Raw genomic sequence first — 25,112 nt, forward strand, 5'->3', positions numbered from 1 at the left:
AGCTGCCCAGGGTGTAGTACTCAGCATATCTGGATGTGTTTTATGGAACAAAAATATAGAAGCAGAAAAATTTAGCTCGGAGCAGGTCATGGAAGCACCAAATTCCTTACGGACATGCACAAGTCAGACCAAGTAAAATTTTCCTATCACTTTCAGCATGTTGTATGTCTAAATATGCCTTGATGTTAATGTAAAGGCTGCAGCAAGACAAGGCAAGAGAGAGATAAAGCTACAGTTACCATGAGAAACAACTCCAAAGTCCCAAATAAATGCATTTACAATCACAGAAAGAAAACAACCAAACAGATGACTTTGATTATGCATTTTAATTGATGAGATATATTTGAACAAGACTGTCAATCATCATGAAGGAGGACATCAACAGAACTCCTGGCCAGAGTTCATTCATCATAGAAAATATAAAAACAATGAAAAGACAGTGATTTTGAACAGACATGGGCAGGACTTACAAAACAGCAGAAGGTGACACAGGAGAAGACAACCTGATCATCCGATGGTCCTCATGTTGGAAAAGTCTGCATGATTGCATGTGTGTGTGGGGTGTGTTTCTGTCCACGCGTATGCCAACTGCTTTATCGTTAAAGTGCATACAGTATTTGTTATATTTCTGTGTTTGTTAGGGTACGAACAAATTCAATAAATATAAAAGTCAGACACATTTCATTCATAAAGAAACAGTTTGGTCAAAGGAGAATGTAGACAACATGTCTGTCTCAAACAGGCATTTTTAGGGCCAGGTGTATATTGTGTTTTATATGATGTGTGTAACACTGTCTAATACTGTTCATTAGTCCACAAACACCCACGGACAGCCTTGAACAGACGAGAGGCACAAAAACTGTTTCGGCATCCAAGACACATCTGGAGTCACAGTATGTTCTTGTCCGGCAGGCTTGAGTTTACGAAAAGTCAGACGTCTGCCTCGACAGTTTATCAGACTCCATGTAATTATGCTCTAGTGTTGACACTCAGCACAAGTTGTCCTTTTAACAGTGTCTCAGTTTTGGAAGTGAACCCAGCTCCCCAGCAGCACTCGCAGTTGCAGTTGCAGTCCCAGTCAAACTGTGGGGTTCTTCCCAGTCGTCGTCTGCTGCTGCTGGAGGTATGTGGGCCGTTTTATGCGGGGTTTCCTGCGCTTGGGTTTGCTCTTAGCCTTTGTGAGCTGGACCACAAAAAAGGACAGGACCACCATCGCTCCCAGGAAGGCAAACACGGGGATGGTCTGGCCCACTTCTTGGTTGTAGCGACCGGGCATTATCCCTGAAGGGCGGAGGGGAACAGGTCAAATGATGCTTCATCGGCAGTCACCGTTATTCTTACATATGGTCATTCAGTCAATTTAAGTACCCTGTTATGTACGGTCATATGAATTAATACAACATTTTCTCAGTAGTGACTTTCTTTGCCTTAAGTAAAAAAAAAAGGAATAGCCTTTTTTTTTTTTGAAGCAGGCTTGTATTAGAGGCAGACCTTTATTTCTAATTCCCTCTGTTTGATGAGTATCATTGGTCATATTTTAGCACAAACACTCAGTTTCAGTCGCTCCTGTTTGCCATTTTAAAGTTACGACATTACACTGTTTATGCAAACGCAACACTTCTAAATAAAAGCCTTCTAGCATTTCAGTAGACAGAAACCCTTCATTTCTAAACAAGGCTTTTATTGTGAAACATTTTCAGGAATGTGGAAAACTCATTGACTTGCAAGGTGCCCATAGGGCACTTGATGTGGCTACTGCCACCTTGTGGCGCTTGTACGTCACTTCAAAATACAGTCTGCCTGAGACATTAGCACTCATGAACACCTGCAGCGACTGAGATTGGACAATGGCAGTTTAGATGCCTACTCCAAGGTGATGAGTGACAAATGTATCTTTCTTTGTCTTATATTAATACACTCTCCACTACAAAAGCTGCTGTTAAGGTAAAGGTTTTAAAATAATATAGTCTACTGCTGAGTACAAAACTCCAAAACACACTGAAATATGAGGAAAGCCAGCTCTAAAACTGATTGCGAGTGATTTATTAGCAATAACTTTGAACCATGTATTACCTCCGGGGATGTCCCAGGCCCCACTTTCCCCAGGAGACAGAGGTCTGACCTGGGGACGGTAGGCCCTCACGTTAGGTAGAGCCACTTTATCCAGATCCACCGAGAGAAGCTTCTGGTGCTTCCACAGGTTACTGAGAGTACGAATGAGACAGAGAGACACAGAAAGAGACAGAGAGAGACAGGGTGAGGGTTTGTGTAGCTGTGTGTGTGTTCAGTCAGTCGCAAAATACTTTAAGAACTTGATGCTATCTGTTGACAGGATGGAGAAAGAAAATTGCTGCTTGAAGGGACTCTGACTGTGGTAAGACAGAAAAGGTGATGCAGATTAAAAATAATGCTTGGGTTGTGCATCTACCAGTGAAATCGGCTACTGATATCAGATGCTGAGAGGAGATCAGACCTACCTGGGTGCCGTCTCATTGACTGGCTGTGGCTTTGCCCAAGACAGATGGGGGCAGGCTGGTAGAGGGCGAGGCTTGGGGTCTCCCAGGTGAGCCTCTAGAACCTTGGAGTAGCGGTAAAGATGATTGCCTGGAAGAAGTGAAAGAATATATCTGAATAATTCCAGTGATAAAGCATCGTTTACAAGCTGCTTTGCAGAGAAATAACACAGGGACAGGAAAATAAACAGCATTTGAGATGGTAAACTGAGCTGTCTGTAAATCTATTGTGTGATTTCCTTCCTCACCTTCCAGCCTCTGTGGCAGTGGGTGCTCGGTGCCTGTGGGTGGTGCTACCCTGCTGTGGGAGTGGCTAAGGCTGGGAGGGGTCATACTATAGGAAGTGTACTGAAGGAGAGCATCTAGCAGCCAGAAACAGTCTGAGAGAGCAGACGCAACAAAACAAAAGTCAGCCAGTTCAGCCATACCCTTTTGTTGTATGTAAAAAGTGACAAAACACAGACACACCAGCACACACTACAAGAGAGGTCACCTTTCTGTCTGTGGCTGTCGTCTATACAGTTAGAATCACCGTACAGAGCGATGCGACCACCCCCGTCAGATGGTGTTTGGTACAGTCCGAGGACGGGGACCCTCTCCACCACTGCGGTCTCCTGCTTTAACACTTCCAGACCTGTGAAAAGCACACACGCACATGCACAGGTGTTATATCTGAACTTGAGACACCCAGATTCACTGCTGACCAGCACTGTGCTACACTAAGCAGAGTGCAATACTTAAAGAGGGGTGCTGGTACCTTGGTCCTTAAGGTTCTTGGCAATCACTATTCCATCCTCTGGGAAACGGGCAATGCTGCAGCCTGAGGCGTAGTACACTGTGGCAGAGAGAGAAACAACCATCTTTACTTTCTAAAAAAAAGTGTGTGTGAATACAACAATACTAAAAGTGAAAAGACGAATAAGCCCATCAAACTGAAGAGGGTTTGTGTGTGTGTGTGTGTGTGAGAGAGAGAGAGAGAGAGAGAGAGAGAGAGAGAGTGCACGTCTTACTGTCATGATCAGCCAAGGTGAAGTCTCCCTCGTACAGCCCATCACTGAAAGCCATCCCCCACACTGAGATCAGGTCATTCAGAGCTGGTATGTTAGCGCCCCCTGTGTCTGGCATCCACCACTGCCTGCAGGTTACATCAAAAAAACATCTCTACAACCATTCATTTAGGAAACAACATTTCTAAATCTACACATATATAGCAATCAAGAAATCCCCCCGCTACTGCAACAAGACAACCGAGCTTAACTTCTGATTTGATGTGCCACCAACAGAGGATTGATTCAGGGAAATCGCATGAAAACCAAGACATTTTCACAGAAATAAATCAATATAAAACCCAACACAAGCTGGCTCAAAATCAGCAGGTTTTATAAAGATGAAAATGACAACTTTAAAAAAAGCAATACAGAAAACACATTCATAGAGAGAAATTAATTCTAATTAGGGATGTCCCGATCGCGTTTTTTTTGCCCCTGAGTCCGGGTCATTTGATTTTGAGTATCTGCCGATACCGAGTCCCGATCCGATACTTCTATAAAACATTATGAAACGAACTAGGTAGCTTGAATTACAGTCTCAAGTCAGAACAGAACACAGAAATAAAATAAAATTTTCTTCACATTAGAAATATTGCAACATTAAGTAAGGGATAATGCCCGACGATGTGTCCATTATCAGAAATGAATGGACTACGCGGAGGCGTGAACGGACCTCGCTTTCATTTCTGATAATGGACACCTCGAAGGGCATTATCCTTCTTATACCATGGTCACTTACGAAAGAAACAAATATTGAATCAATTATTAATAGGTTAATATTTTTTTCCGTTAAAATCGTAAGTTTTTCACAAGAAGCGGCCGAATGGACTATTTAATATCTCTCGTTGTTACGCGTTGCCAAGGTAACCGGCTCTAGCAACAGAACCCGCAGCTCGGTCGGCCGCAGCTGTTATATAAGGCCTAATCAGTGCAGGGAAGTGAGATGATTGCTTAAGGTTATGTTACGTGATACAAAGTATCATTTCAGAGGGCAAAGTATCATTTCAGAGGGCAAGTGCACCTCTTACCGCTTGTGTGTGTCCTTTACTGTCTTGCCGTTGTGATAAAAAAACTGTGAAACAACGCATGTTAACGTACGTTCTGAGTTTCTGTTGCCACGGTTACCAACTCGCGTTTGAGCCAGCGCAATTGTTCTCGTCGTTCCCTTTGAAATATTTCCACACGGCAGACATAGTAGCAGCATATGACGCAGCTTCAAAACAAACTGCTGCGTGCGGCCGAGTTCCGCGCATGCGCTGTTCAGTGGCGTCTGTCACAGACACAGACCCGGCCTGTAAACGATGGTAGTTAATAAATACTATTTTATTCTCATTTATTTTTAATCACTAGCCCATATGTTGTAAATGTGATTAGAAATACCAATAAATATACATAGGTATATATATTATTTATCCGATACCTGATACCTGTCTGCAGTCACGTGATCAAATCAGGACAACCCTAATTCTAATTCAGTTTCCTGTATCAGGCTTGCTTTGTCCAGAAAAAGAATGAACAAATCTCAAATGACCCATTGCCATTAGATTAAAGCTAAATTACTCAGGATGCTATTTTGAAGCCATTAAGTCTATATTTAGACGTATTTAAGACTTTTAATGCTGTGGATTTTGTGCAACAGCTTGAGTGGGATATGAATGGAGCAGCATGGAGTCAGGAGTAATTTTTAGCTCTGCATGAGGCGCTCTGAATCTGAAAAGTCGTGGTATATTACATCTATTACAGAGCGAGGGGACATTAATAGTCTAACACAGAAAGGGAGTTGGACAGACACTGTGATACAGCAGGCTGTGAACTGCACAACACGGTTTATTTTGCTATCATTATAACATGATAAAGCTGCTGGTGAAAGCAGGAGCTTTTGAGGTAACAGCTGTTTAATCATTGAACTGTCTCATGATGGACGAGGACGACACAGAGAGCTTTCAACTATAAGAAATCACTAGTGCACTCGGCGCCGGCGCTATATAATACAGCTCAAGTTCTCACAACTCATTCGACAAACACAATTAATCAAAAACACTGCATTACTTATTGGATTTGTCTGGAATTGCTGAGGCTGCAATTTAGTTGGTTGGTTGTAGATGAGAAATAAATATATTTCCTGGAAGGTTTAAGAAAACATAAAGCATTGTCACCGACTGTGTCAGTGCCAATTTTTCCCAAAAGTCTATTACATTTGCTATTCATAGAATAATTAAAGGGTCTGGAAACACTTGTCAGTCATCTTGTTGATCCTACACAGACACTCTATTTTCTGCCACCGGTTTGAAGTGGCTGAGGATCAGTTGGTGTCTGTCCACCAATCAGGATTGAGCAACGTCTGAATAATAATCTGATGAAAACTGGTAGATTGTTTGGTCACTGTCAGTCAAATCTGACGGAAGCACACCAACACAGTCGTGATCAAGCACCGACATCAGCTGAGCTTTTCAGTATTAATGAAGGGGAACTTTGCAGATTTTACTGTACTGCTGCATATGTGAAAAAGGTTTTAGAAAGCCTTTTGTGGAGCTGTGTAAAGTCCAATAAGTGCTCTCAAGTTATGTAGCATTAAATATTCTCAACTTCACATTTAATTATCAAAAGGCAATAACTTTTCTTCATGGGGACAGTATCAGTGTGGCTTTATCAGATTTGACGGACAGTACTGGCAACATTAACAAACAACTCCACAAGTTCACAGTTTGGTTCAAACATTGATAAAAATGATGGTTGTCACGTGGAAGTGTGAAGCATCACCTTTTTACCACTGAGTCCAGCACCCTCTTCAAACCAGAGACAAGAGCAACACATAAACAAAACTGAGGTAAAATAACAAGAAAATGATTCATTTCTGTAGAGCCCCATCTTTCATAGCAAGACCCAAGAAGTGAAGTTTTAATGGCCTTTAATATGATATCAATAATGAGCAGTAGCAGTGTCAGAGAGAGCTGAATACCTCGTGTTTTCATCATAGAACTTGACCTTCCTCATGACCGAGGTGTTGTACCAGTCACTGAAGATAATGAGAGACAGGCCGTTGTCGATGTCTCTCCTCAGCTTGGTGATCTCTTCAGGGAAGTACTCCTCCTCACTGTCCACCATCAGCAGTGTGCCTGCAGAGGCACAATGGCAAACAGCTTCAGTCACTGGAGCTGTGATAAGATGGCCTTTAAGGTGGAAGTCACTAAATTCTGTTGTTGTGTGGTGTCAGCCTCTGTATTCTTACCATACTGGCTGGCATCAAAGCAGGTGAGGGGAGCGCCAAGCACCTCAACAAAGTATCCCATACTCCTCAGGTGCTGATACATGTCTCTGAAGTTAGTGTGGATGTGGTCTCCATTCCTGGAAATGTAAAACAATCAATTAAATTTCACTTTTCAGTTGATGAAGGTCAAAACATATCATGTGTCCAGAGAAAACATCTGCACACACGCACCAGTCCAACGGGTCATTTTTCATGCGGAGGTTGTCTCGGGGAAAGTAGCCGGGCGGGTAGCGCAGGTTGTGGTACTGGTCCCACAGCACCCTCTTACTGCGGGGGGGAGTTGGGACAATCTTCACCTTGATGGGTAGCTTGACTGTGGAGGTGAGCTCACCACCCACCTCAGACTGCAAGTTAAGAGGGATAATTCATTTCAGCAGCTAGATGCAGTGATTCCTAACCTGGATAAATAGTTTAACAAGATAAGTAAAGAGTCATTTACAAACAGCAGGAATAATTAGCTTAAAGTAATGTATGAGTAAGTAGTAAGCAATTCATTTTTCAAATTGTCATGTACCAAAAGGCAGTCAGCCCACATGGGCTTACAAGACACAACAATACTAAACGAAAGTAAAACATAATTAGAGTGAAAGAGCAAATATAGTACACCTCCATACATGCCAAACAGATGGATGGTTCAAACAGTTAGCTAAAAATAATTTACAAACTCTTAAAATGATGAGCTAAAACAATGGATACACAGTTGAACTAGAAATCTAAAAGTAAAACATAAAAGATTATTAAGGAGGCAGCAGTACAACTGCAAACTAGACAAAACCAAAAAAGTTTGGGAGCCACTGCTCTAGAAAAGACGGAGGTTGAGTGTTGCTGCAGTGACTCACATCATTCTCTGCCGGCGATGCCACAGTGACCATCACATGACCTTGAGCGATTCCTTCCCACGATGCTGCTTTCTTGGCCACAGAGATGGACACAGCCAGGTAACCAGCCCACGGCCACAGCACTGGCGAATAAGAGACCGCCACGTCAATGTGGTCGCCGTTCTGAGGGAGGTAGGGCTGCCAGATGGGCTGAACAGGAGAGAGCAACCTTTAGAAACTGAGTTCATCACAAAAACCAGGTCAGTCAAGGATGAAGCTCATCCTTCACTTGTCCTCTTCTCAACTTGAGGAAATAACATTCAGTAAGTTGTGTGTTCTTTGTAGAGCAGCATTTAACTAAAGGAAAGTAAAAAAAAGATTCCTCTTTATTCATGAAGTCTTGTGTGCGCACCTTGTCGACAATCCTGCCAGTGACACCCATGCCGTTGAGGATGGTCACATTGACGATGGTGGGCATTCCTCCGTAGTAGATGGGTTGAGAGCAGTAAGGCCACATGTATGGACACTCTGTCAGGTCGATGTAGCTGGGAGAAAGACTGGCAGGGGACAAAGATGGGCAAGGATATTGCAGAAGTCTGTTTTTTTGCATGGCATAAGCTTTTCTGAAACTAGCTTATGATGTCTGAATCACACCACCAGAGATGCAGAAAGCAGAGAAAACCGCAGACAAATTTATTTTCTAGCATGATTCCACCAATGTGTTGGTCACTTGTCAGTATGTCAGCATTTAAACTAATGAATACAAATACTTTGATAATACTGCATATCTTTAAAATGTGTCAGTATAAAAAGATAAAGCACCTGAAACTCCCTTCACATAAATAAATATGTAAATATGCATGTACATATAAGTATGAATGTTTTAAAGAGAAGTGGTCTTTGATGAATCATATGTTGGCTTATCTAGTAGCCACAGATCTGCAGTTGCACAGTTGAGAGCTGATATTCTTTCTCTGATGGTCTGAGCTGTGTGATTTGGGAGAAATGGGAACCGAGTCCCATTTTCTTTTGTACTGTACATACTACATTTTGAGAATCTCAATTTTCCATGAAATAGTTTGATGAAATCCAGAAATATTCTGGTGTAGAGATGATCAAAAACTGGAATGGTTTAACTTTGATGTGTTTAAGTTTGCCAAGTCACTTTAAAAGCTTGGACAAGAAATTAAAAAATGGACTATATAATTAGCATTTACAGAACAAATTATTCAAATTGGTCTTGCTCATGTGAATTTGTGGTATCTTGTAAGCCTTTGCGGGCTGGGTAATAGCTGCATGCATGTCTCAGTGTAAATCATTTGTTCACTATAATCAAACTACATCCTGTCAAACTACAGTTGAAGGGCACGGACCAGTCACGATTGAATTTTTATCAATGCATGGGTTCCACTCTGGTTTACAGTAACGTGTTATGGAGAAAGATTTTAGTGGAATACTCCTCTGAATCTTAATGTCCTTACTACCTCACTTCATGATAATCTATGAACTTCTTCAAAATTGATTTGTTTTGATGTCTACTTTGATTGCATCTCTGGGTCGCCACTGGAATCCATCCTGTTTTGACTCAAAACTGACTTTGGCTGCTGTCCTTCATGAATGAACACTCATCTAAAGGACAACTCTGAACCTGCCAGTTTGTCCTATTTCTCTCGAAAGAGATGGCTGCGACAGCGCAGGCTTAGTCTCCTTTAGTGTTATGTAACTGTTGTGTCTACGCCTACATGTGCAGCAAAACATTTATGGAAACTGTAAGATCGATGATGCTGAGGAACAGACTTGGCCTGCAGCTTCCTGAATCCATGAACTAGAGTCTAACGCTTGTGCATCGCTGCTCATTTAGGAGCTTGTTGTCGTATCTCCGCGTATCGAGACATCTACCTGGCTTGAGGTCTGTAACTGTTGAGGATCTGGTAGGCTCTGATCAGGTCCAGTTTCCCGTGGCCTTGTTCAAACATGTTGACCCCCGGCAGCCTGCGAGCTGAGGCGATCAGAGCCTGCTTCATGGAGGCCGGGTTCACCAACTCCCTGTTCAGGACAGTGCTGGAAGACAGAAGAGGACAGGCTGGATTAGTCTGCATCTGTGAGTGCGCTGGTGTCGTATTCCACAGCTTTTCATCCAGAACAGTGCTGGAGGAAAGAGGAGGGATGTGCTTGTATTACAGTGTGTGTGTGTGTGTGTGTGTGCGTGTGTGTGTCATTCTCTTGGGAGAGGGGAGAGGTGCCTGCTGTCAACAAGAGTGGTATGATGTTTAATCCAGCAACATGAGCTCACAAAATCGGCTCAGTTACAGCTCTGCAACAAGAGGGCTTTCACCATGTAAAGACGTGATATCGACAGACTGAGAATAATACCAGACATTAATCAGCGACACTCCTCCTTCCTCTGGGACCCATTTGACTGCTCATGTGGGGTTACAGAACAAGAGGCGATTACACCACATTGAGCTTAAAAAAAAAACAAAAAAAAACTACATGAATCCACTGAGGTCAAAGTTGTCAGCTGTAACAGCACCCTCATGTCGTCACTTCAGCCACCACAGAGGAGTGTCACAGCTCCACGCCCCTCCTAAAGCTACTCCACAAGAGGCGTTTTCATGACTAAATTGCCAGAATGTAACTGAAAACAGATCGATTTTGGTTGATTTACATTTTAGATATTTGACATGCAAATCTTTAGAGACCGTAGAGATCCAGATTTCCTGATTATTAGTCAGACTGCTCTCCGGCCACAGAACTGCAAATGTCAGTCCTGCTGACTTGACCCTGAATGAGACGGTATATCCCTACCAGCTTTAGGGCTGCTGCTCTGTCTGATGATGCCTGGCTGCTGACTTGGTCAAGAGGGGGGCTGGGGCACTTTCCTCACAAATATATTGCACCTCACTGGGGCTTAGTGCAGGCATAACGAAGTAACGAAAACTGGGACTGAATATCTGGTCAACAGTTTCTGATTTGACTCAAAATCTTGGACTATTGTATTTAGCCAACCTGTTTAGAAAACACTTCATATGTGAGAAATCTGGCCGTCTTTGTTAGCGAATATGACTAAGGATCTGCAGCTCTGTGAGGCTGAACTGCTACTTTCTCTTTCCTTTGGCACAGCAGTGCTTGCTGAGGAAAACTGAAAAGAAGTTATTAATCTTCACTAAAAGCAAAAAAGCCAAGGAATCACCAAAATCAGTCGGAAAAATCATCAGGAACCATGACTGTCGGCACAACAAGCTGTGCTAATCTATTATCTCATCTGGAACCATGCTGCAAGCATTGCTAAAATATGGTCAGGGTTATTTCTTAAAAGCAAGGTATCAAAAAAACGTTACATATTTCCAACCCTGGATGAACGCAGTCAAAACTCCCCCAGTTTATGATTCTTGCTTTTCTTCTCGGAATAAACAGATCAAACTCTTGACACTTAATGACGACATAGTCTTGTTTATGATACTGACCTGGCCAGCAGAGTAACAGCACCAGCCACCACAGGAGAGGCAACACTGGTGCCAGACAGAGAGCGACATCCCTCCTTCATCCCCGATCCACGCACGCCAGAACCGTAGGTGACGATGTCAGGCTTCACCCTGCCATAACCGCCCGGCAGCTCCTGCACAGACATAGGTGGCAGACACAGATCATGAGATAAAGACAGAGAGTGCACAGACATAACATTGACTGTATTACTTATTTTTAAGACCTAAAGTTGTAATTCAAAATTTCAGACAGCTCTTACTCACTCACTTAAATGTATGTTTCAGTCTGTGTCACTACGCCCACATCATGTAGTCACAGAGACTATTTAAGACACTGTACAACTCCACCACAGCTTCACTACTGCTGAAAATATTTTTCAATGTCTGCATTCTGCAGACATCAGGTGTTGATTGTGTATGCGGTGGTGAGTGAAAGGTGGGTGCACACAATCAGACAATGCCAACAAACGGAGACAAAAAGGGAGGGACCGAGCAGAAAGACAAGTAGTGGAAAACAGAGGGCGAGAGGGAAAAAAAGCAGGAAGTGGGAGGAAATGAACAAAAGCTGAGAAAAGTGTGATTAAAAAGGCTGCTTTTTGAAATGTGTTTGATGGATTCAGGTTGGAGAGCTGAGTGGGTGAGTGAGTGCCGTCTGTTCCTTCTGGCCTCTTCATGGCTGGCTGACAGTAGTTGAGGGGGCAGAGAAACTGACTGGATCAGAGAGTGAAGCCTTAATCAGATGTCTGCTTTGGGCTATGACTGATAAAAAGTGGTGTGTGTATGTGTGTGTGTGAGACTGGCTGATGGGATGTGGATGAAGGATCAGGAGCTTACATCATGGTTGACTAGCGTCTAAAGCACAGAGTCAGTCTCTGGAGTAGATGTCTGCTCTTAGACTGATAAATGATACGGTGTTTGTCTGCGTGTGTGGCAGAGTCTGAGTGTGTGTTCCTGGAGTAACTCACCCAGGTGGTCATGCCTCTGGATGAAAACCTGGCGATATTGTCCTCAAAGTCGATCCCTCCGACCCCAATCACGTCCATCTGGTCTGCTGGATTGTTCAGGGTGCTGAAAGAGAGAAACTTCTTTTACTTCACTGACAAGACTTAAATGAACAGTTCACAGTTCCACTGCAGCATTACAGCCTGAGAGCGCATCAAAAAAAGGTCTCTTCTCCCTGTTTCAAGGAAGAGTCAGCAGATGTTCAGCAGGATAATAAAACCCAGCTGGCCAGGAGATCATTTGGATAATTAAAGCGGTCAGAATGGTGCAACGGAAGTAAGCACTTTTGCACAATTAAACAAGGATTTAAATAAACAGAAAACAACAGAGAATGAGGAAAATATCCACTGGAGGTGATGGTGAACTAGTGGTGAAGTGATCTGGCTACAAAATGCACTAAAAATGCTGTGAGATATAAAATGAGACACTGTAACCTGTGCCGAAACAGCTGTGGCTAAAAGTATAAAACTGCAGTATTAAACTATTACTGTTTAGCAATTAGCTAAAGTGCTAAGATATAATAAAAGTAGCAGAAGTGGAAAAAAAAGTCCACAAGTCAACTCAGTAATTTGCTTAATAGAGAAATATTTAGCTTAAGTTTGCTGGCATTAGCCACCATATGTCTCACTTGTAGTTTATGATGTTTGTAATGATGTCTCCTAACAGCTTGCATAAGAAACAGTGTACAACTAATGTTACTGTCTAAAGCAGGTAAGAATAAACATTCAAGACCATAAAATGGATTTAAAAAGAGAAGGCTTTTATGAGAAAAAGAGACCAAGACCTGCAGAAACAGGAGTGACAGCATTACAGATCATAATATTTTAGGATTAAGCCTTCACTCAAAAGTCCTTCTTCAGGAGTGTGGATGCCATTGTTTGGAAGTTAAAGTAATAAGCATACCCGTACAGAGGTCCATCGTTGCCAATGGCGGAGACCATGATCACTCTGTTGGCAGTGAGCTCCCACACCTGTCAATCAAACAAGAAAATTCATTTGGTGTGGGGAAAAATGACATTTCTCCAATGTGCTCCATTTGATTTGTTGTTCTGGTTTTCTTTACTGGAACTGCAATAAGGTTACAGAGAAAACTGTGGACTCCAGTCCTTTACCAACAACCTGACTGCTTCTTTCACAGCCTACACTTAAATCTTAACAACATGCTGATCCACGTTCCTCACATCTTTCAGTATGTGATTCACGAAAGGTCCTGTAAGTAGGCAAATGCGTTTGTCAACTTGGAACGACACAGTGAGATATTTCTGGATTGAGTGCTTAATGTAGCAGATGGCACGTAGTCTTGGTGCTCACCTGTGAGTGGTGAACATGTTGCAGAGATCTAACGCTGCCATGCACCTGATTTTGGCTGGTTTCACTGACAGTTGACCTGCTTATTTTCCACCTCATGAGCACACGGTGAAAAGAAATTAACTTAGAGCAGGGGTGGGGAGCCTCCGGACCCTGAGCCACATACCAGACCACTTAACCGATGCCGCAAGGCAATTCATAAATACAGAAACGTTTTTCATCAATAAAGAAAATAACATAAAATAGCAGAGTAACATGTTCTTCTGAGTGGTCCTGAACTATCTGACGCTTCATCCAACAGAAGCAGCAGTTCCAGCCATTGAAGAGGTTAGTGTGTATACATGATACAAGTGTGCTGCCAAGGTGGTGGTGGTGGGGGGGGGGTCAGAGGGATGTAGGGAACACCGATACAACTGCTGGGGCCCCCTTAGTGAGTAACCCCCTCCCTCCTGTCACATATGTACAGTAAGCCTCTCAGGTGCTGCCCACACCAGTGACCCCCCTTGCGGGAGGAAGGATGGTTTGGGATTCTACTTTTTTATGTTTGGACAAACATCAAAACATCTGCTACCAGTTCACATCCTACTGGTTAAATGCCAGTCTTCCTGTCTTTCTGAAAATATTGCCTTTGCCCGTGTCAAGATTGGAACTAACATCTTTTACCTTATCAACAAAAGGGTGGTCCATGAAGTCAGGCCCTCCGATGCTGAGGTTGAGAACATCAATCTTCTTCAGGATGGCATAGTTGAAAGCATCCAGGAACCACGAGGTGTATGATACCTGGAAGATGAGGAAAGACAAATATGTCACACACTCCAATGCATCTAAAACACAGTTCAACCTGGTTTAAGATACGCCTCTGACCCGTGGAGAGGGCTTACTGTAGTATCAGTGTTGTATTTCTGGTTATTTTGTTAACTACTACACATGAAGTCGCACTGGAGCATTTCACAACAAAGTCAATAAACTGCAGCCTCGACATCCGACAAAGAAGGTGGAATTGACACTTGAATATATAAATGAATACTGAAATTTACAAGTAATTAATAATACTGCAAGGAATTGTTCGACATTTTGGGAAATACAAATATTGCTTTTCCTTGCTGAGAGTAAGATGAGAGGATTGTCCATTCAACATGAGGGTACAGCTAGCAACCAGTTAGCTTAGCATAAACACTGGAACAAAAAAAGTTGGTTTTTGGTTGTTTTTATTCCTCAATACTACTACAACTGGAAGAAATATGTTGAGAGCATGTATGTACCTGGTTGTTGGTGAACACTCTGAAGATGTGCAGCTCTGAATCGGGGGCAAAGCCCTGACACTCTCTCATACTGGCTATCACACCTGCAACAAATGTACCATGGCCCAGACCTGAAAAACAGGACGAGAGATCGATCATTATCCAGCCATCTTTACACACACACACACACATTTTTTAACCTCATTTCAACACTCCCAGTGCAACTTCAGCCCAAATCACTCGAGTTATATTGTCCTTTGAAAATTATTCCCAAGTAAAATGTGAAAATATTCCAGCTCTACATGCTGTTTTCTCTCGCTGCTTCTCTGATGTCCGCCCTCCTTCTCACTCCTCTCCTGATTCTGTGAGCTGTGGGTTTATTCCAACCAGAGTTGATGGTGATTGTTCAAACAGTAGGAAGACAACCCAAGACGGTTTCAGTGAGTTTTAGTCTGGGCAAACAGAAGGATCTTACTCTTTAATAAAAATGTCTATCTCTGTAGAGATCCTTCCCACAATGTTGTCAGACACTTAGGATAACATCTGAACCTGTGAGTAGAAACAGAGACTTTTAGTGGCTGTACATGATGGTGCGCTAACACCTGGAGGGATTAGGCTACATTACAGCCCCTATCGTGGCTGCCAACTGCAACGCTCTCTTTCAATACTGGACCAATTTCAAAAATCTCCATTACTCACTTAGCACAAAAACATGAAAAAATATGGTCCATAAACACAGGTAATATTTAACCAGAATTTCTCTCATTTGTCTGGGACACTGAAATCATAGAAAGCCTGACGCAAAGTTTTTCACACGTTTAATCTTCTAGATTAAATTGTGCCCCGTTTTGACCGAGTGTTTTCTTACTTTTAGACCAGTCAAAGTTTAAACCTCCATTTAAACGTCACAGACATTAGCTGTTAGGAACATCCCATGTAATAACTCTCAACAATACCATTATTAACACAGAAGTCTTTATCATTTACATTGCTAGTCCTCAACATCAGCCATCATCAACATGATGACCATCATCATTGCTCTTCCTCCTCACCATCATCCAGTGTCTTTTCATTAGTCCAGTTGGTCCTTTCCTTTACGTTCTTGAAGTGTGGGTGCTTCTCGCTCAGGCCTGTATCAAACACAGCCACCTTCACACCAGAACCTGTGCACACAGAAGAGGGAGATAAAATCAATCTGGGCTGGGTGTCACCAAGTGCTCATACTGTTTTTAAGACCACAAACAAAGATGTTTTCTCTGGGTTTATCTGTCATGATCACTCTTTCATTAAAAGCAGTCCTTCATTTCTGCTTAAACATTTAGCAGCAGATGTTTGGTCAAGTCCCGACCACCCTGGCCCTCTATCAGAGAAGTCAAAGGTCCAAGGTCTTACCAGTGTGTCCCATCTGCCAAAGAACGTCTGCCTGCAGGATCTGGGCGACGTGGCGGGGGATGGCCCGTAGTAGACGCCGACTGGAGTGGCGGCCAGTGGCGTGCCAGAAACCCGAGCCCAGCGACAGGCTGGTTCGCCTGAAAGGTCGGGATGACTGCCAGGACTGCCATTTTTGTGTCCCGCGGGTGGCGTTGCAGGGCACTGCAGGTTCGGGTGCTACGGAGACAGAACACGGGCAAATGTGTGATTAAAAAGTCTACATGCTGTACTAAGGAGACAACTTTTTACAATTTCAAACCCTACTTAGACACATCGAGAAATTTCGTGAACAATGTCAAATGCTAAATGAACATTTTATCCTCCATGAATGACTGTGGCCAATAATTACATGCCCTGTTACTGCTGTCTGCCACCTCAGCCCCTCCTGCCGACAACAAAATCTCCCTGCTAACCTAATCATGCTCATCACGTTTTGATGCCTCACTTCAACTCATTTCTCCCTCTTTCTTTCTGCCTCTCTCCCTCCTTCATTTGGCTGTGATGTGAGGCAGATCACATTGGCCTCGTTGAAGCCAATTTTATCGCAATTTGAATCACTTGGATGGAAGAAATTATCACAAGGTTATTAGCAAACAGCAGCAGACGCCTGTGGGGCTTTTTGTGCCTTTAGAGGAGGAGTGAAAGCAGGGGTGAGGTCTTCTCTCTTATCATTCCCGCTGATTAATTCTCTCACTAAGCAGCTGCTTCATGGACTCACAAATTAACTCATGCAACCACATCTAGTGAATGTGGACTTGCCTTTCTCAGGTATTCTACTCTATAATCAGGTTCAAGGTACATCTAGAACAACCAGGAGAGTAAAGACACTAGAGCCATTTTCCAACTACTGATAGCTTCAATTTCAATTCAGTGCACATAATGTAAATCATTTGTAACATGCACTCATGCTTTCTCATGCATTCAGAATAAATTCTCACACTTGAGTTAATAAACAAACCACTAGGCTACTTTGTGTGCTAAAAATGGCAAGACTTGTTCTGCAGTATTTCCGTTAGCATCATCTGAGTGCATCAGTTTAGACTCTTAAAATGTAGTTAATTCACAATGTGGTTCACCAGTGGCACCATCACCTAGCAACCTTAACCACATGCATATCTTTTTGCCTCAGTGTGCAGCCCTCAGCATTAGTTTCTTGATTAAATTTGCATATCAAATGAATTGTGCAAAAAGTGTAATTCCAGCTGTTTTAATAAATTCATTGTGAGAGGGAGGACTAACTTCATTTTGAAGTGTGTATAAAGCCTGGAAAATGTAGGATCAAGAGGAGGCTGAAGATAATTTTGTCAGAAAATTTGTACAGCTGAAACCCAGAGAGTGTGTGTGATGTCACCTGCTGGAACATGGAACATTCTGTTGGATACACACCAACGTAAAATCTGGAAAAGGCCTGAAACGAGCATGAAGTTTGAACCGAGGCAACAAAAGATCTATGACAGATGTGAAAAAGCTGAAAAAAATGCGTGAAAGTGCCATGTGTCATGAGCGGCTGAAAGTCTGCATGAAGCTTCTGCATGAGAGTGTGAAGACGATTTGAAGGCTCTGAAGGTTCCTCCCACTTATTTTCATTTTAAGTGAACATCAAAATTGAATATTTCTAAGAGAGTGAAGGGTATCCAAAGTTCAACACAGCCAGCATGAATGAGTAGAGACACTGTGTCAAGAGTTACATGTCAGTACTGTGATATGCAAATAAAACATGGATCATTAAAAACTATCACAGTGATTGAAATGTTGAATAATTCCAATAATGACCTAACTTATTTTGAAACATGGCCACTATTATAAACTATAAAAACTACTAAGTGATTCTTATTATCTCAAACGTGTCACACTGGAGAAACCCTTTGTTCAGTAAAATATTTTAACTGGCAGAGTTTTAACACAGTGCACGACTGACTTGTGTCTTGTTCTTCAGCACATAAAGGGGTTCATGCGCTACACATGGCTTCCACACTGATACTACATGTGTATGTAGGCTGGGGGCACACTGAGGTCTTTCATCCAGTGCCAGGCGCAAGGCGTGCCCCCCCAAAAGCCACCACCCCAAGCGAGCCCCACCACACTGAGTCACCTACTCCCTCCCAGGGTGAGCAAATACAGACATGCTCTATCCTTCCTCCCATCCCCCAACACCACATACACACCGACACACACACACGCAGCATCAACACCCCAAAGTTGGCCTGCACTTCACATTAGGATACACAATCCTTTCTTACACCACAAACACAGCGGAGAGAGAAACGCATCCTCTGATTCAACAAACAAAGACACACTGTGAAGTGTAGCAGACAAACAGCTTTCTGTAACTTTGCAGGGTTTTATATTTCTTAGGTAGACGTGCCAACCATCGAGACACTGGTCTTTTATCCTGCACAATAACACCATATTGTCAGACTTACAGGGAAGGTATTTGAGCATGCGGAACACTTTGCGTTGCGGCGTCACCCTCTTGATGTAAGGGTGGTCCTCTAAGCTCAGCAGGCTGCTGGGGGAAGCTTGACGGATGTGGACCAACTCAAAGTCGCTGGGAAAGTCGGAGGCTGGGTTTTCTCTGGGAACTATGTGCCACTCCAGTGCTCCGTCCCCGGCGTTCCGCAGGGCGCTGCTGATGTACAGGCTGCGAGCTTTGGCCGAGAAATACCCTGTAAAACCTATAATGTACTCTGCAGAGACAGAGAGGGAAGAGGTGGATGTTTTAAAGGGCAGGGTGGGAGATGTGCTAATAAACAGTGTGCACTGAGGTGAGCAACACTTTATTGGACCCACAGTCCAATTAAAGCCGCTTGAAGCCCTTTGTTAACTCACATTCACACTGCTAACTGCTGAAGAGTGCTCGAGCGACACACAATAAAATCATACATACTTAGAAAAATACTACATTTCTTCAGAAATCAATAAACTTCTACACAAAAAAAATCAATGCTCAACCAAATGCCTGTTGTCAGTTGTGAAAAATTTGGTATCAAATGTTTTACATTAAGTCTGTGGTCCTTTCTTGCAGTCACAGACAGATGATTGATTTAAAAAACAGCTAACACATTCTGTTAACATGCTCTCCAAACAGGGAGAACAAGTCTGATTTTATTCCTGTGTCAGTTCTTATACAATCTCTATGAACATAACATGAGTACAGAGCCTGAATAGCCAGTTGTGTCAACTACCTGGATGGGGTGTGTTATATCCTCAGCTCAGCACAACTAGCACATTATTATGATCTGTATGCACTAAGTACGTATTAAGTACCTCCAACAGTATCCGTCTGAATTGCTAATGACATTGTTGCATTTTCTCTCACTTGCAATGTTGACACCTACAGCAAGAATAAATAAAAGCATTTCTTCATGAATTCCAGCCTGTTTTTTAAGGTTCCACCTTTCATTAACTTCTGTGTCATTTTGCTTGCTTGCTTGCTTTGCCCCCAAGCACTTCCTTTTATCTCCATAATGTTTTTTAGACCTCACTTTCCTCCAGCGCAATGATCTACTGTCAGCATCTCCACTGGAGCGGTTGTGGTTCAAGTACCTCTCCCATTAAACTTCAGTAGTTACTGTTGAGAGAAAGGGCCTCTGCCCAGATTTTCTCTGACATTTGATGGCCTCAAGTCAGCGATTCATTTGAAGAAATAGCCAGATGTTAAATGGTAAACCAGTATTCCCACCATGGTGTGATTATTAAAGTTGAACTGTTAGAAAACAAAGAAAGATTAAAACCTTCAGCGCAGCAGAATAGTACATAGTGGCTCAGGTACTCGATATTAAAAGGACTCTAGTGACTTTGGGATAAGGGCAAAATATTTTGACATCCCTTGCTGTGATATTTCCTGACATCCCCTCAGAATTTGGCATTGATGTTCCTGTGTGAAATTTTCATATACAGTGTTTCCACACAGCTTGAATAGACGCAGTTAAAAATAAGTCCACCATTATGTTCTTCTTACCATGTTCCACAACCTTAGAGGAGAACTCCAGTTTGAGGGTTAACTGGGAGCAGTTGGAGCCAGAAGACGAAGGGAGGGGCTTTTGGTTGGGGGCGTGGTCAGAGCCAGATTTAGCTCCTCCCATTGGCTCCATCCCCACCAAAGGCAGGAAACCCACCAGCATCCCCAAAAGCATGGATGCCCACACAGGAAGCAGGAGCATTTTAAGTTGTGAAGTAGCACAAACTACAGTTTGACCAGGCCTTTGAAACTCTGACAGCAGAAGTGCTGTTTCAGATGAAAAATGAGCAGTTAAAACCTGGTTCCAGGTCAGGGGTTGGAACAGAGCATTTCAGGTCCAAAGCTCCCAAAATGAGTCCATAATGCAAACGGCCTGAGCAGCTAGATCAATTTCTTTCTGCGTTTTCTCTCCATGGTGGTAGTCCAGGGTGGAGGTCAGTGGCACTGCCAGAGGAGGAACACTGTCGCCATGTTGAGAACTGGAGGAGGCAACCAATCAGAGCAGTGGATGGATGGGAGGAGGGCGGGAGCAGTGACGGAGGATGATGCTGGTGTCAATTTCAGTCCCTCCTGTTTATATCTGGGAGGAAAAGAGAAAAAAAACAATGTTGTCAAACTTGCTATTACACCCATTAAAATATGTTCCTAGCAATTCAGATTAATGGCCAATCGTTTATGGAATAAAATCTCCATTAGCTACAGCTGTCAAACTGTTTAACATTTAATGAATAATGAAAGTGTACAAACCATTAATCATATATATAGATATTTGTTTTTATGTATAGAAACTCACAAAACACACAACAGCACAATCTTCAAACTTGGCTTTTATATGCTATGAAAATGTGTGTGGGTGATAAACCTTTATTAGTAAAGATTACAGTCACTGTAAAATATAACAATGGTAATTTTTAACCTTAAAGCTAACTGGAAATCAAATCATTGTAAATAATGAATATAAAGTAAAAACAAATAACGCATAAATATATTTATGTGAGCCTCTGCTAAACACTGAAAAGCAGCCACTGTGGCTATAAGTGGCAATTACTGCTTAGTATAAGAGTAACACAAAGATAAAAGAGTCATTAAGTCACAAACTGAATCAGTAATGTCACTTACACAGCAACATATAATTCAAGTTTGCTAACATTAAGTTTGCTCATACCAGACCAAGCACGGCTCTAACAGCAAAACCGCTGGGCGTCCTGAAATGAGCTTTGAAATGAGGCACATATTCTCACTCCAAAATGGATTTAAGTAAAATTAAGGTCATATATACAGTACATAACAACGTAGCCTTTGAACATTTATTGCTGCAATGCAATTTCTTTTCACATTTTCTGCCAACATATAGGCAATGGCTATATATGACTATATCAGTTGTTCTTTGGCCTCAGGTCCACAGAAATTTAATGAAAATCTGTTTTGAGATCTGCTGCTGGCTGACAAACCAAATCAAGATAAAAATATCACCTTGGCAGAGATCGCAAATTAGTTTATTTTCTAGCCTCCTACACCATTAGTGTTGAGGAAAACAATCTTGTAGAGACTTTGGTTACATTTTTATCCCATCATGCAGCGTTCAGAGAAAGGAGTGCTTCCTCCATTGTGCCAAGGGGAAGGAAGGAGGTGTTGGGTGCAGGGAGATCAGCCATTCCCTCCTCGCTTAGCCACTCACGAAGAGCTGGGCTGCCCTCAGGGAACAACCACATTACTAGATAGAGCATGTACGCAGAGATAAAGGTTTATCTCACCTGCAAGCGTGACATGGCTTACTGAGTTATACAGAAACAGACAGCAACCAACTGCAGACACAATGAAGAAACTCAACAACTAACTGATACACTATGAGCTGCTTTAAAACAAACTTGGATCAAAAACATCCCTCTGCTACAATGAAAGCCATCCAGCATCGCACAAAGGACTTTCCAGGTAGAGGAAAACAACCCAGATTCACGGAAAACACCCACCAGCACGAAAAGAATCAGCTAGCCTGCCTCGACTGACCCGAAATGGTGTGACATATGACTCCCCAACACACACACACACACACACACACACACACACACACACACACACACACACACACACACACACACACACACACACACACACACACACACACACACACACACACACACACACACACACACACACACCTCTGTATCCTTCTGTGCTGCATCAAAAAGCTAATTCTGGGTGGGTATACAGGATCATTTCCCTCTGGCCCAAGGCTCAGACAACCCAGTAATAAAATACACATCAATAGACACACAGCTACTTTCAAGACACAAAGGCAAGCAAACACACGCACGCACGCGCGCACACATACACACGCACGCACACACTTGCCAATCTCAACACTAGAGCTCATGAGAACCAGCTCAACTCTGACGGAGGGTCCAGCCCAGGTTACATAAGACAACCTCCCTTCCTGCCTAGGATGGGCTTTCAGCTCTTACAGAATACCAAATGTGTTGCTTTGTTCATTTATGAAATTCATTGCTTGGTGTTTTGTTTTTTGTTTTTTTTACATTTCGGCACCCACTCTCATTCCCTCGTTTCAACAATTAGCCTTCACAAAGCCCCCTCAGTGCGCTGTGGACCCGCTGCTCTCTGACTGCTGCACAGAGCACGTGTGAAACATGTTGCAGCATTGACTGTGCAGCTACACAGTAAGCAATGTGCACGTGTATGTCTACCTTTAGTCTGTTTTATCCAGGCAGGGGCGACTATATTGTCATTACAAGCTAAACACTGCCATCAAAGGTTGAAAACAACACCCCATCAGTTACTGTAAACCTGTTTGTGTGCTACCTCACAGCAGATGTGCCAGTTGTTTTGTTGCCATGAAGAGAGAAGCAAAAAACAAACAAATAGATTTAAATAGCACAGCAGTGTTTGCTAGTGTGTTCGGTTCTGTGTTCAGTCTGTGTTCAGTTTCATGGTATACTTGTGGTGATATCTAACGCTGTTTTAACTGGCAAATCACTTGAGTATAACTTCAGCCGTCAGTTCTCCTGATGATGCCGTCACTTCCTCCATGGAGTCTTCAGTAACACTAGCAAACATTACTCAAACTAGCAGCTCTTTCAGGGTAAAGGGTATCATTAGTTTATCAGAAATTCAGAAATGACAAACCCCTCCTCCTCACTTCCATTGTCTGTGTGTGGTCACATGGCTACCCCCACTCAGCCTTAATGATACAGCAGGTAAAAACTGTAGATATGGGCCTACACAAGTGTAGACGATATAATTAAAAGCCCCTGGCCGGTCTGGGCTGACAGGAGGGGGCTCAATCACTAGTTCCGGCTTGGGGCAGGATCCCTGCCAGTGAGAGACAACAATACAGCTAATGACTACTGGTTTGGAGGCAGGGCTGTAAAAATAGCCCCACTGGTGAAGGCAGGGCTGTAAAAGACAGGCTGGGACTACCTGTGTCAACACAACACCAAACCACAAAAATGGCACCAAGCCTCCAGCTTTGAGGGGACCCCCACCACAATCAGAGGAGAGAGGAGAGACCCACAGCAATTTACAAGCAGTGAAGTGGAGTCTTTCCTTTGGATGTGAGGAGTCCCTTAGAGAATCACTTTTAGCAGAAATTTGGTTTTACTGTATTAGTTTTGTCAGGATCCATTCCTTCCGTATGACATCAAGGGTTATTGGGGTGCAGGGCTCACAACAGCCAAACCAAATGTTTCAGTCCTGAGACAGGCTTCATTTTGTTCTCTGTGGTGTTCACTGTCAACTCCCTGAGCAAACCAAGCACACAACGACACACACACCAGTTTAAATGTCTATAGTTTACATTAGAGGGTGCATAAAAGGTCTAGTGTTACCAGGATTAAAATATCATCAGGCACGTCGATAGAGCCGTGAGATTAAATAACAGTTTACTGGCGCTGGTGAGACACAATCTTCAGTCAAACGACTCCATCTAAAACTCAAACAGCTAGTTAGCTAGTTAGTTAGCTAAGTCAAAGGACCAAACAAAGACATGTAGCCTCACAGAAGTCACTACTTTATCAGCATAAACAATGCGAGCATCAGCAGACACATGCTGGAGGCTGAGGCTAAGTATCTCCGAGGAGGATAATTATATTGTCGACTGTAAATATCGATATTTAAAAACCATTAAAGGACGTGTTATGGTCGCGAAAGCTTAACTTGGCCATTCGAAATTGGTTTTGTAAACAAGACGACATGCTAATAGGTTTTTTAGACCCAGCAGTCTATCACATGTACAGCGTTAGCTAGCTAGCTTAGTATTTTCCAGTATGTGCTGCTGGTTTGTATGTTGGTTTTAACGTTACTCACCGAGCTGAACAACGTCTCGCACGCCACAGTTATCCGTTTGTACCGTTTACTGTTCGTGTATTTTTAGGCTGATAATCGGTAGCTAGATTAGTGACCACCGAACAAAAGCTAGCAGCAGAGTCACTAAACGCTACAGCCGCAGACCACTGACGTCTGGTTACGATGGGGTGCCAGGTTTGGTTAACTTATCCTATCAGACTACTGTGCTCAATTAACATCTGATGCATTACGATATACAATGTACAGAGATGTGTGTTTCCGGGAACGTTTTCGAAGAAACATAACATATTATGTAATCAATCTGCTGGCGCCATTACTTTCTTCTAACCCTTCAAATGTACAGTTAACTCATTCACGGTATGTGACGCTTTGTATCAAACCTGGCAACCCGCAGGGCCTCCGGCTACCACTTCAGTTCAGCCTTCTCCGTCACGCTGCGGTGTCGCCAACAGAGGGCGCTGTTGGCTATCAGGAAGCAGGACTGTAATTAAGAAAGGCAATAGTGGTGCCATACCTGTATGATTTAGCTTATTTCGCCCACTGTAATGGAAACTACAACCCTAATAAATTGGAGGACTCACTCCCAGCAGAATTAGTTTTGGATTAAACCTTGACAGCATGGCATAGGTGCTCTGGAGCTTCTGAAACCTCAGCCAACTGCTTCTCCACCAGCTTGTTGCAAGCTTTGTCTGTTGGCCGTTTGGTGTTGGGCAGGA

The 25,112-nt window shown here is 42.9% G+C and overlaps 1 protein-coding gene across 1 annotated transcript; it reads right to left on the reverse strand.

Annotated features, from left to right (window-relative positions):
• Positions 1 to 308: 308 nt before the first annotated feature.
• Positions 309 to 24,551, reverse strand: mbtps1 (membrane-bound transcription factor peptidase, site 1). Its single transcript, XM_070972099.1, has 23 exons — positions 24,397 to 24,551; positions 20,077 to 20,656; positions 18,539 to 18,802; positions 16,077 to 16,292; positions 15,737 to 15,847; positions 14,706 to 14,815; positions 14,107 to 14,223; positions 13,039 to 13,106; positions 12,099 to 12,201; positions 11,116 to 11,267; positions 9,548 to 9,709; positions 8,061 to 8,205; positions 7,670 to 7,858; positions 7,002 to 7,174; positions 6,792 to 6,907; positions 6,522 to 6,678; positions 3,524 to 3,648; positions 3,271 to 3,348; positions 3,007 to 3,147; positions 2,762 to 2,893; positions 2,478 to 2,604; positions 2,074 to 2,204; positions 309 to 1,281 (listed from the first exon to the last, which is right to left on the reverse strand). Exons 2-23 carry the CDS (start codon positions 20,276 to 20,278, stop codon positions 1,079 to 1,081), a joined length of 3,222 nt encoding a protein of 1,073 aa, XP_070828200.1. The 5' UTR covers positions 20,279 to 20,656; positions 24,397 to 24,551; the 3' UTR covers positions 309 to 1,078.
• Between the last annotated feature and the right edge of the window lie 561 nt (positions 24,552 to 25,112).

The sequence above is a fragment of the Chaetodon trifascialis genome, chromosome 10 (assembly GCF_039877785.1).
Source record: "Chaetodon trifascialis isolate fChaTrf1 chromosome 10, fChaTrf1.hap1, whole genome shotgun sequence".
Classification (NCBI taxonomy): Eukaryota; Metazoa; Chordata; class Actinopteri; order Chaetodontiformes; family Chaetodontidae; genus Chaetodon; species Chaetodon trifascialis.